The sequence below is a fragment of the Megalobrama amblycephala genome, linkage group LG12 (genome assembly GCF_018812025.1).
Source record: "Megalobrama amblycephala isolate DHTTF-2021 linkage group LG12, ASM1881202v1, whole genome shotgun sequence".
NCBI classification, from domain to species: domain Eukaryota; kingdom Metazoa; phylum Chordata; class Actinopteri; order Cypriniformes; family Xenocyprididae; genus Megalobrama; species Megalobrama amblycephala.
The window spans coordinates 26,083,683-26,102,126 of record NC_063055.1 but is presented as its reverse complement, the minus strand read 5'-3'; the positions used below and the strand labels follow the sequence as shown (position 1 = coordinate 26,102,126).

General features: G+C 40.5%; 1 protein-coding gene across 2 annotated transcripts in view; it reads left to right on the top strand.

The window, feature by feature from the left end:
- The window catches only part of ralgps1 (Ral GEF with PH domain and SH3 binding motif 1), a 152,608-nt gene that overhangs the window by 21,838 nt on the left and 112,326 nt on the right, over positions 1-18,444 (top strand). For both annotated transcript variants that reach the window (XM_048210036.1, XM_048210035.1), the window contains 2 exons: positions 4,318-4,368; positions 16,119-16,202. In XM_048210036.1, the coding sequence (XP_048065993.1) occupies positions 4,318-4,368; positions 16,119-16,202 (135 nt within the window). The remainder of the gene's footprint in view (positions 1-4,317; positions 4,369-16,118; positions 16,203-18,444) is intronic.

Below are 18,444 nucleotides of genomic sequence, written 5' to 3'. Positions count from 1 at the left end.
TACGCCGGTGGTCCCCTTGGTGCCGCTTGCTCGGTCTCTGGGAGCCTGGCTAGCGCTCCCCAGTCCGTCTCGCTGGCTCCTTCGGACCATCAGGCTCGGCTATGCGATTCAGTTCGCCCGGCGCCCCCCCAAGTTCAGGGGCATCCTCTTCACTACAGTGAAAGCTGCCGATGCCCCTGTCCTGCGTGCGGAGATCGCAGTCCTACTGGCGAAGGACGCGATCGAGCCGGTCCCTCCAGCCGATATGAGGTCAGGGTTCTACAGTCCCTACTTCATTGTACCCAAGAAAAGCGGCGGGTTACGACCGATCTTGGACCTGCGTCTTTTGAATCGGAGCCTCCACAAGCTACCGTTCAAAATGCTCACGCAGAAACGCATTTTCGAATGCATCCGTCCCCGAGATTGGTTTGCAGCGATCGACCTGAAGGACGCGTACTTTCATGTTTCGATTCTTCCGCGACACAGGCCATTCCTGAGGTTCGCGTTCGAAGGTCGAGCATACCAGTACAGGGTCCTACCCTTCGGGCTCGCCCTGTCTCCCCGCGTCTTCACGAAAGTCGTGGAGGGAGCCCTTGTTCCCATGAGAGAACAGGGTGTTCGCATCCTCAACTATCTAGACGACTGGCTTATCCTAGCACAGTCTCGGGATCAGTTGTGCGAACACAGGGACTTGGTGCTCAGTCACCTCAGCCAGTTGGGGCTTCAGGTCAACTGGGAAAAGAGCAAACTCGCCCCAGTGCAGAGGATCTCTTTTCTCGGTATGGAGTTGGATTCGGTCGAACAGATAGCACGCCTCACAGAGGAACGTGCTCGGTCGGTGTTGAACTGCCTGAATACTTTCAACGGCAGGACAGCGGTCCCACTGAAATTTTTTCAGAGGCTCCTGGGGCATATGGCGGCCGCAGCGGCTGTAACACCGCTCGGTCTGCTTCATATGAGACCGCTTCAGCACTGGCTTCACGGCCGAGTCCCGAGATGGGCGTGGCTACACGGCACGTTCCGGGTGCCAATCACTCAGGAGTGCCGCCAAGCCTTCAGCCCGTGGTCGGACCCTTTGTTTCTTCGGGCAGGAGTGCCCCTAGAACAAGTGTCCCGGCATGCTGTGGTATTCACAGATGCTTCGGCCACCGGCTGGGGTGCCACGTACAACGGGCATGCAGTGTCAGGGGTTTGGACGGGACCCCATCTGCATTGGCACATCAACTGCCTCGAGTTGCTGGCAGTACGTCTTGCTCTGGGCCGCCTCAAAGGCCTGCTACGGGGCAAGCATGTACTGGTCCGTACGGACAACACTGCGACCGTTGCGTACATCAACCATCAAGGTGGTCTACGCTCCCGTCGCATGTCGCAACTCGCCCGCCATCTCCTCCTCTGGAGTCAGAAGCATCTGAGGTCGCTTCGCGCCATTCATGTTCCCGGTGTGCTCAACCGTGTGGCCGACGAGCTGTCACGAGCTGCGCTGCCAGGAGAGTGGCGACTCCACCCCCAGGTGGTTCAGCTGATCTGGGAAGAGTTCGGAGAGGCTCAGGTAGACCTGTATGCCTCTCTAGAGACCTCCCACTGCCAGTTGTTTTACTCTCTGACCGAGGGAACACTCGGGACAGACGCACTGGCACACAGCTGGCCCCGGGGCCTGCGCAAATATGCGTTTCCCCCAGTGAGCCTACTTGCACAGACACTGTGCAAAGTCAGGGAGGACGAGGAGCAGGTCTTGCTAGTTGCGCCCTACTGGCCCAACCGGACCTGGTTCCCAGAACTCTCTCTCCTCGCGACAGCCCCTCCCTGGCCCATCCCTCTGAGGAAGGACCTTCTTTCTCAGAGACGGGGCACTCTCTGGCACCCGCGTCCAGACCTCTGGAAACTCCATGTCTGGCCCCTGGACGGGACGCGGAGGTTCTAGGTGACTTACCCCCTGAGGTACTTAACACCATCACTTCGGCACGTGCACCGTCTACAAGACGTGCTTACGCCTCGAAGTGGAACCTGTTCGTCGAGTGGTGCTCTTCTCGCCGAGAAGACCCCCGAAGATGCTCGATCGGAGTCGTGCTTTCCTTCTTGCAGCAAGGGTTGGAGCGTAGGCTGTCCCCCTCCACCCTCAAAGTCCAGACTGCTGCTATCTCCGCTTACCACGACCACATAGATGGCAAATCTGTTGGTCAGCACGACCTGGTCATCAGGTTCCTTAGGGGGGCGAGACGGTTAAATCCTCCTCGACCTCCCTCCATACCCTCTTGGGACCTCGCTCTGGTGCTAAGAGCACTCCAGATTGCTCCCTTTGAGCCTTTGCAATCAGCAGACTTAAAGATTCTGTCTATGAAGACTTTGCTGCTGGTTGCATTGGCCTCCATCAAGAGGGTAGGGGACCTGCAGTCATTTTCGGTCGACGAATCGTGCCTGGAGTTCGGGCCGGGCGACAGCCACGTGGTACTGAGACCCCGGCCTGGCTACGTGCCCAAGGTTCCCACCACTCCCTTCAGGGACCAGGTGGTGAGCCTGCAAGCGCTGCCCTCGGAGGAGGCAGACCCAGCCCTGGCTTTGCTCTGTCCAGTCCGCGCTTTGCGACGGTACATAGACAGAACTCGAAGCTTCAGGACCTCAGACCAGCTCTTTGTCTGTTACGGAGGCCAGCAGAAGGGAAAGGCTGTCTCCAAGCAGAGGATGGCCCACTGGATAGTGGATGCCATCGCCCTGGCTTATCAAGCTCAGGGCGTGCCCTGCCCGCTCAGGTTGCATGCTCACTCCACGAGAGGTGTAGCATCCTCCTGGGCGCTGGCTCGTGGCGCCTCGCTGACAGACATTTGTAGAGCTGCGGGCTGGGCGACACCTAACACGTTCGCTAGGTACTATAGCCTTCGTGTGGAGCCGGTCTCCTCCCGTGTTCTCGCCTCAGGTCAGAGGCACGGAGAGGCCCCGGCTTAGTGTCCGCTTGCTGCGCGACATGCGCTTCTTTTCTCCAGAGAGTCCCTACAAGGCAGACCCTGTCGAGTCCTCCGACATCCCTTCGGCAGCCGACGTGGCGGAGCGTCGGTCGCCAGGCCTTACTCCGTTGAATCCTTGAGAACCGGATTTAGGCTGGGTTCCATATGTGTGACCCTACGGGGATCCCATATGCGGCTTTCCACGGTTGCTCCTAATCGAAGCCCGTGTCTTTCCCTCTGGGAGAACCCACCAAGTTGGAGTCACCCCAGTTCTTCCATATGTTGTACAACCTACAAGGTTAGTCCATATGTACTTATCCATATAACTCCTTCGGGGAAGGATATGGCTTCCGCAGCGTTCCTTATCTGACGTAAGGTTACGCTCCCAGTGGTATCTATAGTCTCACTGAGTGGGTTTTGGGAACAACAGTGATCGACCCTCTCTGTGTGAGCCCGGTCCCACCGTCCTTAGGCAAGGGGGTTCAGGTGGCTCACAACAGAGCACTGGAAGAGGGCACCTCCTGTGGCGCTTTGGTAGGGATTCCTATTCGTCGGTCATCCGACGTACGTCGAAGTGACCGACTGAATGGGAACGTCTCGGTTACAAAGGTAACCCTCGTTCCCTGAAGGAGGGAACGGAGACGTACGTCCCGTCGCCACAGGCGCTGTCCTGCTGATGCTGCCACCTGCTGGGTTCGGCTCCTCAGCGAAAACCTGAAGATGCAACGCACCTGCTGCTCATTATATACCCGCGCTGCGAGGCGAGCAGCTGATGCATATGATTGCATGCCAATGTGCATTGGCTCGTTTAGTTACACTCGAAGTAGATTGGCCTCTCTAGCGAGATTCCTATTCGTCGGTCATCCGACGTACGTCTCCGTTCCCTCCTTCAGGGAACGAGGGTTACCTTTGTAACCGAGACGTTATTAAATTTCAACTTTCCATCTCATAAATATAATATGTTAACTCAAGTCAAGTATTTAATTACTATATATTTGCTATGGCTCTTTTCATATTTATAGAAAGCCACTGTGCTCTATTAAAGGTGAATTACGTAACATTTTACGTAACATTCACATGAGATAAAGACTTGCATGTAAACACAAATTACTTGCTGCACCTTTGTGCTCTGCACATATATTAATGTAATATTTCACCCAAAAATGATTTACTTTTTCCCATACAATGAAAGCAAATGGTGACCACGGCTGACAATGGTATCCATCTGCTTTTGCTGTATGGAAAAGGGCAGCCTCGACATTCTGCTAAACATCTCATTTTGTATTCTACAAAAAAGAAAGAAACTCATATAGGCTTTGAACAACTTGAGGTTATTAAATTATGAAAGAATTTTTATATTTATTGTTGTCAGTTTAACATTGTAGCTTTTATTTTGCAGAGTCAGATCACTTTGATGGATGCTCCTGTATTCAAAGCGATACAGCCTGAGGTGAGACCGATATCCATGGCAACTAAATACACATCCTCTGTGTTTATCAAGCCACATGAGCCCCACAGCTGTGAACTGATCTCATGTGCTCTCTGGTGCTACAGATTAGTGTGACGTGGCACTATAGCAGTGCATTAATGACACACACACAGAGACCACAGTACCCACAGAATCTAGCTCCACATTCTTCCATTACTTTAACCAGAGCTTATCCTCTGCAGTTACAGAACCCTCAGTACTTTCCTTAATTAACATTTTATGTGAAGACGACAATGGAAAGGCACTCATAACAGATATGATAGACTTGGACCAGGATCAGTGAGAAGTTTTTCCACAGATAATGAAAACTTTACAGTTTACTGCAGGTTTTGTGTAGAACGTTTTCAGCAGCTGTGGCTCGTCTGTAAGGGCAGGTGGGGCAGCGACCCACCAAAATATTCATCCAAAACATAGACCTCTGTATAAACTGAATATATCTATAAATTGTAAATGTGTTCAGCATTCTGTAACAAATATTCTCGGATTTTCTAGACTATTTTAATTTGTAAAGTGATCAGGATATATTAAAATTTAGTGTATTGCTTCGGCAGGCGACTAACCATTTAATTGCGAGTCACTGGGGCAGATTTCAGACTGCCCAGCTTATTTTCACATTACCTTACGTAAACCTCGCTACAGACCAAGACGATATCAATCCGCTTCCAATATCAATGTGCGTATTAGTCTGCATCAGGTCAGTAACTAGTTGGCATGTCTGTTCTTCATATCAAATGAACGAAAATTTAAACATGCTCATTTGAATAGCCTTTATTATATGATTCTGTTGTTTGTTTTATGTTTGTTCTGAGAATAGAAATGACATTCTTTTCCTCATCGGAATTCCTCCACAACTTGTAACATTCTAAAACAACATTCTGAGGCAATAAATTCAACATTAAGCCAATATTAAGATATCATTTTGTGTGCGCCTGTCAATCAACATTAGAGCGCCACCCTCAGGCTGAATAACACAAGGATGTTAGACCTCTGCCAAAAACTGTGTTCAGCGATTAGAATATAAAGTTACAAATTGTAAATCATAAGGTGGCACTTAGACACCATCATGGTAATTGACATTTACATTTGGGCATTTAGCAGGTTAAAGGTGCTCTAAGTGATGTCACGCGTTTTTAGGCCAAAACATTTTTTGTCACATACAGCAAACATCTCCTCACTATCCGCTAGCTGCCTGTCCCCTGAACACAAAAACGCTGAACACAAAAACGCGGTCTCTGTAGTCGCCACAAGCTCCGAAAACTGCAATAAAATCAAACTGGTGCAGCCTGGACCACAAATCATAATAAACCTGCTCCAGCCAATAACTGACAAGAATGATTTTAAATGCAGGTTCATGACTGTTTCAGGAAGCATGGAGGGGAGGGGGAGGGGAAGGAGGAGGAGGGAGGGTCTAGCTAGCCTCTGTTTTGTTTGACAACACTTCGAACGTCAACAGGAAGTTACATCCACCCAGGATCACTTAGAGAACCTTTAACTGTTATCCAGTACATAAGTGTTTAGTATTCATATGTAATCTTGCTATGGTCTATGGTTGTATGGCAGGTTCAGGATCTTATAAAGCAAACAGAGAGGCACTACTCATAACTTATGAACCTGTATAATGATTATGAATATTTATTATTTCACATGATTATGACAGAATGAAGACCCAAAAATGTATAAGAAATTTTCAGGCAATAAATGCTCTTCTCAACCAGGGGTCTGGGAACCACTAGGGGGCCTCTGGAAATTTTCAAGGGGGCTGCAGGAGGACATATTCAAATAATATATTACTATTTATACAGTTAAGGTTGTTGTTATTATTAACTTAAAATAATCAAATTGAATTAAAATATTTAAAATCAAGAAATCATATTAATTTTTTTTATATTAATATTTTTTATAAAAACAACTGGAAACTAATTTCATCACATGGTCAAAGACACATTAATTGTGGAATGTCAGATAAAAAGACTACATAACATGAAAAAGACAGATTTTACTTACATTTTAGGGTTTATATGAGTATGGTGAGAAAACAGTATCCCCATTCTATCATGAAGAAATATTAGCCAGGCTTCTTCTAGGTCTCTGCAGTGCAGACAGTCTACCCGGTGATGGTGTAATGCTTGAGCAGTGAATTGTTTGGCAGTCTGTTTGGCAATTAGTCTTACCCAAGCTGCTTTTCTTAACATGAAGTCTGGAATCATTTGGTTTCCATTCATGGTGACCTTGGTGTGAATCTCTGGTCTTTTTCAGAGAAATGGGCCAATGAGTCAGGATTGTGTAAACTTTATCCAGAGTATGAATTAGCATAAGTGATGTGAGTGTTAAAGTATGATGGTGATTGGCCTACATCTTTGCGGGCCTTAGTTAACGTGACATCATCTCTGTGAGCCGTGTGCACTAATGGGTCAGTGTGAATTTGAGTTCTCTAGTTGGAATAATTTCTCACTTACAGCCACAGACATTCCAGAGTAGATCCATTAATAAAGACCATGGGATTATTGTTATTTATTGTTTTTCCACATAGCTGCATTAATACTGTGTGGTTGATTCTGGTAAACCCAGCCACTGGTTTGGTGTGTTGAGAATTTGGATTTCTTGAGTAGGAGACAAAATAGGGCCAGAAACTTCAGTGCTTAATAAAAATCAGATTTATTTATTTTTTAATGTATTATTTAAGTATACACTACTGATTTAAGGTTTAGGATCAGTAAAACAGTTTTTGGAAGAAATTAATACTTTTATTCAACAGGGATACATTGATCAAAGGTGACAGTGAAGATATTTTACATTGTTACGAAAGATTTCTATTTCAAATAAATGCTGTCCTGTTGAACTTTCTCTTCATGAAAGAATCCTTAAAAATGTTTCGACATTGATAATAATAAGAAATGTTTCTTCAGCACCAAATCAGCATATTAGAATGATTTCTGTTCGATCATGTGACACTGAAGACTGGAGTATTTCAACGTTGCCATCACAGGAAAACAATTACACAATAAATGCAGCCTTGGGGAGAACATTATCAAAAACATTAATAAATCCCCCTTTGCAACACTGTCTACATAGATATTTAAAGGTGCCCTCGAATGAAAAATTGAATTTATCTTGGCATAGTCAAATAACAAGAGTTCAGTACATGGAAATGACATACAGTGAGTCTCAAACTCCATTGTTTCCTCCTTCTTATATAAATCTCATTTGTTTAAAAGACCTCCGAAGAACAGGCGAATCTCAACATAACACTGACTGTTACGTAACAGTCGGGGTGTACGCCCCAATATTTGCATATGCCAGCCCATGTTCCCAACATTATGAAAGGCATTAGACAAGGGCAGCCAGTATTAACGTCTGGATCTGCACAGCTGAATCATCAGACTAGGTAAGCAAGCAAGAACAACAGCGAAAAATGGCAGATGGAGCAATAATAACTGACATGATCCATGATATCATGATATTTTTAGTGATATTTGTAAATTGTCTTTCTAAATGTTTCGTTAGCATGTTGCTAATGTACTGTTAAATGTGGTTAAAGTTACCATCGTTTCTTACTGTATTCACGGAGACAAGAGCCGTCGCTATTTTCATTTTTAAACACTTGCAGTCTGTATAATTCATAAACACAACTTCATTCTTTATAAATCTCTCCAACAGTGTAGCATTAGCCATTAGCCACGGAGCACAGCCTCAAATTCATTCAGAATCAAATGTAAACAATATAACAGTATACAATACTCACATAATCCGATGCATGCATGCCGCATGCATGATGAACACTTTGAAAAGATCCATTTTGAGGGTTATATTAGCTGTGTAAACTTTGTTTATGCACTGTTCAAGGCAAGCGCGAGCTCCGTGGGAGGGGAGCACGAGAATTAAAGGGCCAGTAGCCCTGAATCAGCTCATTTATAATGATGCCCCAAAATAGGCAGTTAAAAAAATTAATTAAAAAATATCTATGGGGTATTTTGAGCTGAAACTTCACAGACACATTCAGGGGACACCTTAGACTTATATTACATCTTTTTTTTTTTTTTTTTTTTTTTAAAGTTCTAGGGCACCTTTAAAATCCAAATTTGTATGGATTTGTATGTTCTAGCAATAATCTTTTGGTACAAATTTAGAAGTAAAACAGCAACATAAACAATAGGTAATAGGGTTATATGTACAGGTTTTACACTGTAATTGATTATAATTTTATCTGTAAAAGACTAAAAATGTGACAGTAAAAATTTGTTTATTGGTTGACAGAAAGTACAGTAAAATTCTGTTAAATAAACAAAATTTTTAAGTAAAAAAGAGCAAATCATCTATAATTTACAGTGAAAAACTGACATTCCCACAGTTCCCTGAGTGACACTTCACATTTGGTGGTTTTTAACTTTATTAATCATGCTTCTTCTTAGGCTTTTTTCTTATCAGTTATGTACATTATGGTTTTATGTTACATCTTATGTTTTTAAATGAATGTTTATTGCATTATTTTAGTGTCGTGTGTGTTACCATGATGGTGTTTTTTTATTTGATTGCATGACCTTGCACCTTCTATTAGTATTTCTAAAGTCATTAAATTACGAGAAAAAAGTAGTTAAATTACGAATTTGTTCTCATAATTTAACAACTTTTTTCTCGTAATTTAATGACTTTATTCTCAACATTTTATCTCAACTTTTTTCTCGAAATTTAACGACTTTTTTTCTGATAATTTAACGAATTTGATCTCATAATTTAACGACTTTTTTCTTGTAATTTAATGACTTTATTCTCAACATTTTATCTCAACTTTTTTCTTGAAATTTAACGACTTTTTTTCTGATAATTTAACGAATTTGATCTCATAATTTAACGACTTTTTTCTCGTAATTTAATGACTTTATTCCAACATTTTATCTCAACTTTTTTCTCGAAATTTAACGACTTTTTTTCTGATAATTTAACGAATTTGTTCTCATAATTTAACAACTTTTTTCTTGTAATTTAATGACTTTATTCTCAACATTTTATCTCAAATTTTTCTCGAAATTTAACGAGTTTTTTTCTCGTAATTTAACGAGTTTATTCTCAATATTTTATCTCGACTTTTTTCTCGAAATTTAACGAGTTTTTTCTTGAAATTTAACAACTTTAATCTCGAGATGGTTTTATTTTTTTATTATTGCTTGGCCCTAATCCTCTTCCGTACAAATGAAACTGTCACTCGGTAGTTTATTACTAATTTGAGACCATGTGCCGGTTTGTAGTTTTTGAACAACAGAGAAAAATAATTGTTTGGGATTTTTTTAATGTTCATTTTGGTAACAAGGTTTAAAGCTTGAAAGATATGGCAAAATAATACAATTTAGAAAATGAATTTCCAGTATGCTGCTTAGATGTCACAGTTTTTACAAATGTTCCCTTTTTAGTACTGAGGAAAATGATGCAATAACAGGGTTGAATGTTCAGTATTGGCCACTGTTTTTGCTCTTCTTCCTATATCATCTAAAAATCTTCTAAATTAAAGGATATGCCCTTCAAACTGCACAAAAAGCAGTTAGAAAGGCCTATCTGCTTTTTGTGCAGTTTGAAGATGTGTTCGGCATTCCAAAACATAAATCATGGTCTGGATTGGAAACAGCAAAGAAGTATTTCACCCCGTCCTCCCTCTGGAGTCTCTTCAGTCACGGGTGAAAATGGGTTTTCTCTACAGCTGACAGCGCTGTCATGGTTATCTTCTTGTACTCGTGGTGTTGCCAATGGTTTTATTGCTAAAAAATGTCAGTTCTTGACTCAGAATGCTTTTAATTGGTGTTCAGGGAAATTATCTGATTTGTGGAGTATAAACTTGTTTTATGTCAAGATGAATCTTCCTCTTTCGCTCCTTTAGACATGTTTGCATTGCGGCACCTTTCTGCACACATACATTTTTCAGTTGATTGATTTTATAAAAAGTAACAAAGCGTCTATCATGGTATTCCTTCTCTGAAGAAGACTAGAGTGTGAAACACATTGAATTAATTTGCCTGCAGCAGAAGTTCCCACTGGAAAAGAGCTAATTTTAAATATGCTGAGTTTGACCTCCCCAGCCACTAATTCAGGACCCGTTCATTACACTCAGTCTTTCCAACCCTGACATATTTGACAACGAAAGTGGTCTTGTTATTGTTGAGCCGTTTGCCTGTAAGTTTCATTGGCCTGTGGAAACACTAGTATAAGTGCATTTTTGCCTTCCACCGCATGCACATACATTCATTCATCAATATTTCAACTGCGTGCTTCAGGGATTATTGCGGATTCTAAAAGGAGATGTTCGTGAAGTTGACACGGGCATCAGGATTAATAGATTTCAGATGTACGCTGGTTCTAGAACAACCACGAAATTGTTAGTGCTGTGTGAGTAATGTGAGCAGACACTGTCTCTTTGCATAAAGCGGTGTGCTGTACAGTTTTCTTTGGCTACAGTCATTTTACAGAAATGATAGAGTCTGAATGAAAGATAAAGTTTGTATACTTGAAAGTGGTTTTATGTGGAATAAAAAAATCTTCAATCTTATGAGATGACTATAAATGACGACTATAAAACATTCTGTAACTTTCAGAAGTCAAAACCAGTCTAAAGAACTAGTGATATAAGAGAAAAAACTTAATCTTAATTCATTAAATCTTTTGCTGTATTTATGGCACACGCAGCTCTGATCGTTCTTCCAAATAATTAAGTTTAATTTTAACAAGGGGATTTTCAGTGGGGATCGTTCGGTGATTCTATCATAATGTAATGCTGACTTTGCAAAAAGGCTGTTATTGAAGTATGGAACAATTAAAGTATATTTGATGAATGGTGTAGTTATAACGTCTACATGTAGGGGTTAACCGAACCATCAGTTAACCAGCTAAACCTTGACCCATTCAGTGCTAAACTCATTTCAGTACAAATAATATACTAATCAAAATTTTCTAGATTTTGTAAGATAAAAACAAATATTGTGAAATATTACAGTTTAAAGGGGTTCTATGCAGGAATGACACCCAGTGTTCAAAATAGGTACTGCAGTCCAAATTCAAAATATTGTTTGGCCCGCCTCCTCGTTCAAAGACGCAGGTTGCCAGCAACAATAGGGAGCGCAATTGACAATGAAAGCTGAGGAGACCTACACACTGTAAGCTGATTAGTTGATTTATCTGTCTTTTAATATGCTGTTGTTCATAGAGATATTTAGATGGATTCAGAGGCTTTTAGCTAGAATCTGCGATTCTCTGACCCAGTTTGTTTGCTGGTTTCCATGGCTACAATACGTGGTGTTTTCTGCCAACTGGCAACCTGTGATGTCGAAATACTATTGGATAAACTCAAGCACACAGTTTCGCACAGACCAAAACAAAAACAGACATTCCGACATGGAACGCACATTTTCAAAGTAGAATATCTGACTCTAGCATTGTTTTTCTGAGAAACAAGTAGCTAAACTTAGAATGTTACCTAAACATCTGCTAACATATTAGGGTATTTTTATGATTTATTAAAGGATTAGTCCACTTTTAAATACACTTTTCATGATAAATTTACTCACCCCCATGTCATCCAAGATGTTCATGTCTTTCTTTCGTCAGTCGAAAAGAAATGAAGGTTTTTGAGGAAAACATTCCAGGATTATTCTCCTTACAGTGGATTTCAATGGCTACCAACAGGTTGAAGGTCAAAATTACAGTTTCAGTGCAGCTTCAAGGGCTTTAAACGATACCAGATGAGAAATAAGGGTCTTATCTAGCGAATCGATCGTTCATTTTCGAAAAAAATACAACCGTTTATGCTTTATAAACAAAATATCGCCTTGAACGTACTTTCCGCTTCCGCATTCTTCATAACGCTTACGCTGAATGTCCTACGCCTTCCCTATTCAAGTTACGGAAAAAAACTAAACTGGCGCCGCGTTCGTTCCGTAAGTACAATAGGGAAGGCGTAAGACATTCAGCGTAAGTGTTTTGAAGAATGCGGAAACGGGAAGTACGTTCAAGGCGATATTTTGTGTTTATAAAGCATAAACAGTTGTATTTTTTTTCGCTAGATTCGCTAGATAAGACCCTTATTACTCATCTGGTATCGTTTAAAGCCCTTGAAGCTGCACTGAAACTGTAATTTTGACCTTCAATCTGTTGGTAGCCATTGAAATCCACTGTAAGGAGAAAAATCCTGGAATGTTTTCCTCAAAAACCTTCATTTCTTTTCGACTGACAAAAGAAAGACATGAACATCTTGGATGACATGGGGGTGAGTAAATTTATCAGGAAAAGTGTATTTAAAAGTGGACTAATCCTTTAAAGTAAAAACTTACATAGAGCCCATTTAAAATAAATGTTTCTATTATTTGTATTATAGAATGTATTTTTAAAATGTACTTTATTCCTGTGATGGTAAAGCTGGATTTTCAGCAGCCATTACTCCAGTCTTCAGTATCACATGATCCTTCAGAAATAATTTTAATATGCTGATGCGCTTTGATGCTCAAAACACATTTCTTATTAGTAGCAATGTATAAAAGATTTGTGCTGCTTAATATTTTAATAGAAACTGTGATCCATTTTTTCCAGGATTCTCTGCATGATAGCATCTTTGATAGCATCTTTTGTCTTTTTTTTTTTTTTTTTTTGATCAATTTAATGCATCCTAACAAAATAAAATCGTATTGACCCCAAACATTTGAATGGTCTGTACCAAACAAGACTTCTTGTGTCCTGGATTGTTCAGTCCAACAAAATGTGTGGCTTAAAGTGATGACTTCAGCAAACAGACCTAACATATTTTGGTAAGGTACAGTACCCAGACTGAGCTGCTTATTCACATGGAAACTCCACTCAGTCTGTCGAAACTGAAAAGCCTTCAAATGTTTCCATCTGCTCTTAGACTACACAATATTATAAGAGTGTTCATATCCATAGCTCTGCGAACCTGAGGAAGCCTGAGAAAGTCCCCATGCAAAGCTTTTCTGTCGCTGAGATGTGTTTTTGTTCTTTGCATTCTTGTCTCTTCTATTGTACAAAATTTAATACTCCTATATTTTACTAAGAAGGAATTTCTAAATAAGCCTGGAACTACAAAGGTCTATAACAAATATGGTATAGTAAATTTAAAATATAAAAATGTGAAAATAAATCATTAATAAGGGTAAAAATTGTGGTGCTCCAACTGTTGTGTGTACAGTATTTTACTTTTTATTCCTTTCCTCTTAGTCGGACAGTCTCTTATGCTCAACAAATTTGAACATATTTTAATATTTTAATTAATATTTATATTGTAAATGCGGTTTGAACTTTCTATTGATCATAATAATAATAATAATAATAATAATAATCATTGTTTCCACAAAAATATTAAGCAGCAGAACAGTTTTAAACTGTGATAATAATAAGAAATGTTTTTGAGCACCAGATCAGCACAGTGCCGGTCCTAGACTTCTGGGGGCCCTACGCACCCTTTCAGTTCTTTCATAAAAACCCCAAAATTACACCCAACCCCTTAATCTGTTCTTTCAGATTACTTTAATTTTACTGTCAACCAACAACAGTGAGTTGAAACACTCAGTAATACAATAATAATAATAATACAATAATTTAGCCTACTAATAATAGTAATGATCCTACTATATTCTGCAGAAATTGAATAAATTAATCAAATGTAAAAATAAAACACTGATGCATGAATTAAATGTACAGGTGCTGGTCATATAATTAGAATATCATCAAAAAGTTGATTTATTTCACTAATTCCATTCAAAAAGTGAAACTTGTATATTATATTCATTCATTACACACAGACTGATATATTTCAAATGTTTCTTTCTTTTAATGTTGATGATTATAACTGACAACTAAGGAAAATCCCAAATTCAGTATCTCAGAAAATTAGAATATTGTGAAAAGGTTCAATATTGAAGACACCTGGTGCCACACTCTAATCAGCTAATTAACTCAAAACACCTGCAAAGGCCTTTAAATGGTCTCTCAGTCTAGTTCTGTAGGCTACACAATCATGGGTAAGACTGCTGACTTGACAATTGTCCAAAGACGATCATTGACACCTTGCACAAGGAGGGCAAGACACAAAAGGTCATTGCAAAAGAGGCTGGCTGTTCACAGAGCTTTGTGTCCAAGTACATTAATAGAGAGGCGAAGGGAAGGAAAAGATGTGTTTGAAAAAAGTGTACAAGCAATAGGGATAAACGCACCCTGGAGAGGATTGTGAAACAAAACCCATTCAAAAATGTGGGGGAGATTCACAAAGAGTGGACTGAAGCTGGAGTCAGTGCTTCAAGAACCACTACGCACAGACGTATGCAAGACATGGGTTTCAGCTGTCACATCCTTGTGTCAAGCCACTCTTGAACAACAGACAGCGTCAGAAGTGTCTAAAGACAAAAAGGACTGGACTGCTGCTGAGTAGTCCAAAGTTATGTTCTCTGATGAAAGTAAATTTTGCATTTCCTTTGGAAATCAGGGTCCCAGAGTCTGGAGGAAGAGAGGAGAGGCACACAATCCACGTTGCTTGAGGTCCAGTGTAAAGTTTCCACAGTCAGTGATGGTTTGGGGTGCCATGTCATCTGCTGGTGTTGGTCCACTGTGTTTTCTGAGGTCCAAGGTCAATGCAGCCGTATACCAGGAAGTTTTAGAGCACTTCTTGCTTCCTGCTGCTGACCAACTTTATGGAGATGCAGATTTCATTTTCCAACAGGACTTGGCACCTGCACACAGTGCCAAAGCTACCAGTACCTGGTTTAGGGACCATGGTATCCCTGTTCTTAATTGGCCAGCAAACTCGCCTGACCTTAACCCCATAGAAAATCTATGGGGTATTGTGAAGAGGAAGATGCGATATGCCAGACCCAACAATGCAGAAGAGCTGAAGGCCACTATCAGAGCAACCTGGGCTCTCATAACACCTGAGCAGTGCCACAGACTGATCGACTCCATGCCACGCCGCATTGCTGCAGTAATTCAGGCAAAAGGAGCCCCAACTAAGTATTGAGTGCCGTACATGCTCATACTTTTCATGTTCATACTTTTCGGTTGGCCAAGATTTCTAAAAACCCTTTCTTTGTATTGGTCTTCAGTAATATTCTAATTTTCTGAGATACTGAATTTGGGATTTTCCTTAGTTGTCAGTTATAATCATCAAAATTAAAAGAAATAAACATTTGAAATATATCCGTCTGTGTGTAATGAATGAATATAATATACAAGTTTCACTTTTTTAATGGAATTATTGAAATAAATCAACTTTTTGATGATATTCTAATTATATGACCAGCACCTGTATATTTATTCTTTTTAAAGTTACTAAAGTTATTTAGTGAACAGCAGTGAATGAATCTTGCATACTTTCCGTATAGGGAGGACTGCATAGGATCAGCATATTTCTGAAGGTTCTTGTGACACCGAAGACTGAAGTCATGGCTGCTGAAAATTCAGCTTTGCCATCACAGGAATAAATTACATTCATGCATTTTAAAATGTATTCTAAGGTAGAAAACATTGTTTTTAAAAATTATATTTAATATTTCACAATATTACTGTCTTTACTCCAGCCTTGGTGAGCATAAGAGTCTTCTTTCACAAACATTAAAAAAGAGTTACTGACCCCAAACTTTTGAATGGCAGTGCAGTGCAGTGTTATGTCACTTGCAAATCTTAGACTTAAATATTACATTTTAAAAACACCGCTGAACTATTTGGTTGTTTAGGAGCTGGCGAGCTGTGGATGGAACAAGAAGGAGAAGCACAGCCTTTCACCTAACGTTGTGGCCTTCACACGGAGATTTAACCAGGTAAGCAATACTGCACTAGTCAGCATAGCCAACAGGTGCACTTTAAGATTATTTATTACAAGCTTAATCTGCTGCAGTATTAATTTCCTGTTTGCTAAAGTTGGCTTGAGCTGAAGACTAAAGGCAGGAACACACCAAGCCGACAGTCGGCCGTCGGGCACTTTTTCTTCATCGGCCGACTAAGTTTTCTCAGTGTGTTCCACACCGTCGGCTGAAGTTGGTCCTCGTCAGCTTTTTTTCGGCCGACTCGAAATGTTGAATCGGCGTTAGAGCTCGTCGGTCTGTCGGGCCATCTGATCATTCTGATTGGCTGTTCAGCTACTGCCGCCTGCTAGTTCGGAAAGGCATTTCATCTCACGCAGGCGCAGAACAGACGTGCTACTTGGCCGTTGGCTGTTTAGCGTTGGTTTGGTGTATCAGGGCAACTTTGGACACAGACGCTGCTGACGTGAGCCAACCCCATAGTCTGCTTTCATCGCCACTAGTTCGTCGGTGTCTGCTTGGTGTGTTCTGGCCTTAAAAACTGGCCTGCATAAAACTGGAGTGCCAGGCACGTGAGGAAAAACAGAGCTGAAGCAGCTGCATGTTTAGCAGGCCAAGGCGACAGTGGCCTGTGTCCTCTCTCTCTGTGCACAACACAGGCACACACACTTACACACATTATAATGACCTGACCAATTCATCTATTCCCACACACTCTACTGTAAATGCACAACACTTTCTTTATCCCCACTTTTGAAAATACGGCTACAAATATCCGCTTATGAAGGTCAGTATACAGTTGGGATGAATATGAGATTTATTTACATGGCATTTCATTTTAGAAGAGCTTAAATGTCTTGGAAGTGGCCATTTGAGGTCTGCAATTACATTTGCCATTTCGGTCTTTTTAATGTCACCATCAACAACAAATGTCTTTTATTTCCAGAAAAAAGAAAAGATTCAGTTTTGCTGCTTAGTCACATTCTAAAAAAGGTTTTCTGGCAAGCTTGTGTATAAGAGGAAATACCATCTCTTCAGTTTTTTCCTTATTAATTTATGATTTCCTGTATTTTTTATATTTTTATTATAATTATATTTTGTTAATCTGTTTTTAGGAGTCTGTTAAAGGGTTAGTTCACCCAAAAATGAAAATTATGTCATTTATTACTCACCCTCATGTCGTCCCACATCCGTAAGACCTTTGTTAATCTTCGGAACACAAATTAAGATATTTTTGATCAAATCCGATGGTTCAGTGAGGCCTCCATAGACAGCAATGACACTCCCTTTTTCAATGTGCAGAAAGCTACTAAAAACATATTTAAAACAGTTCATGTTACTACAGTGTTTCAATCTTAATATTCTAAAGCGACGAGAATACTTTTTGTGTGCCAAAAATAACAAAATACACAGTAAAATCCACAGATTTAAATCAACTCTGCTCAGATAACATTTGGTCCCTCTCTGAATAGTGTTAAAATAACACTGAAGCAGAGTTAAAGTTAATGGGATAATTAAGCTATTAATTAAGGGATGATTGAACATTAATGATGAACACCTGCTGTTAACAAGCAGAATAACTGAAGAAAAGTGAAACACAAGAACTACAAGTGACTTCAGCCAAAACCATTTAATTGAAATCAACTGAAGGTAAAAGACATTAAATCTCTCAAGCTCTGATTCACTTATTACTAACCATATTGACTTTATTTCTATCACATGTCTAAATAATTTCTTATTGAGAATTAACAGAGGTTTAAATGTTGGTGTTTTATTGGTCAATAAATTATGCCACCATCGCTGTGAAACACTATTGCAATTGCTCAAACACAAATTATTTTAAAAACATAAAGAGGTCAAGACCCCAACTAAAACAAACCCTGACCACCACGATGGTGGCATAATTTATTGACCAATAAAACACCAACATTTAAACCTCTGTTAATTCTCAATAAGAAATTATTTAGACATGTGACAGAAATAGAGATTTAATGTCTTTTACCTTCAGTTGATTTCAATTAAATGGTTTTGGCTGTAGTCACTTGTAGTTCTTGTGTTTCTCTTTTCTTCAGTTATTCTGCTTGTTAACAGCAGGTGTTCATCATTAATGTTCAATCATCCCTTAATTAATAGGTTAATTATCCCACTAACTTTAACTCTGCTTCAGTGTTATTTTAACACTATTCAGAGAGGGACCAAATGTTATCTGAGCAGAGTTGATTTAACTCTGTGGATTTTACTGTGTAGCGACTTTATGCCA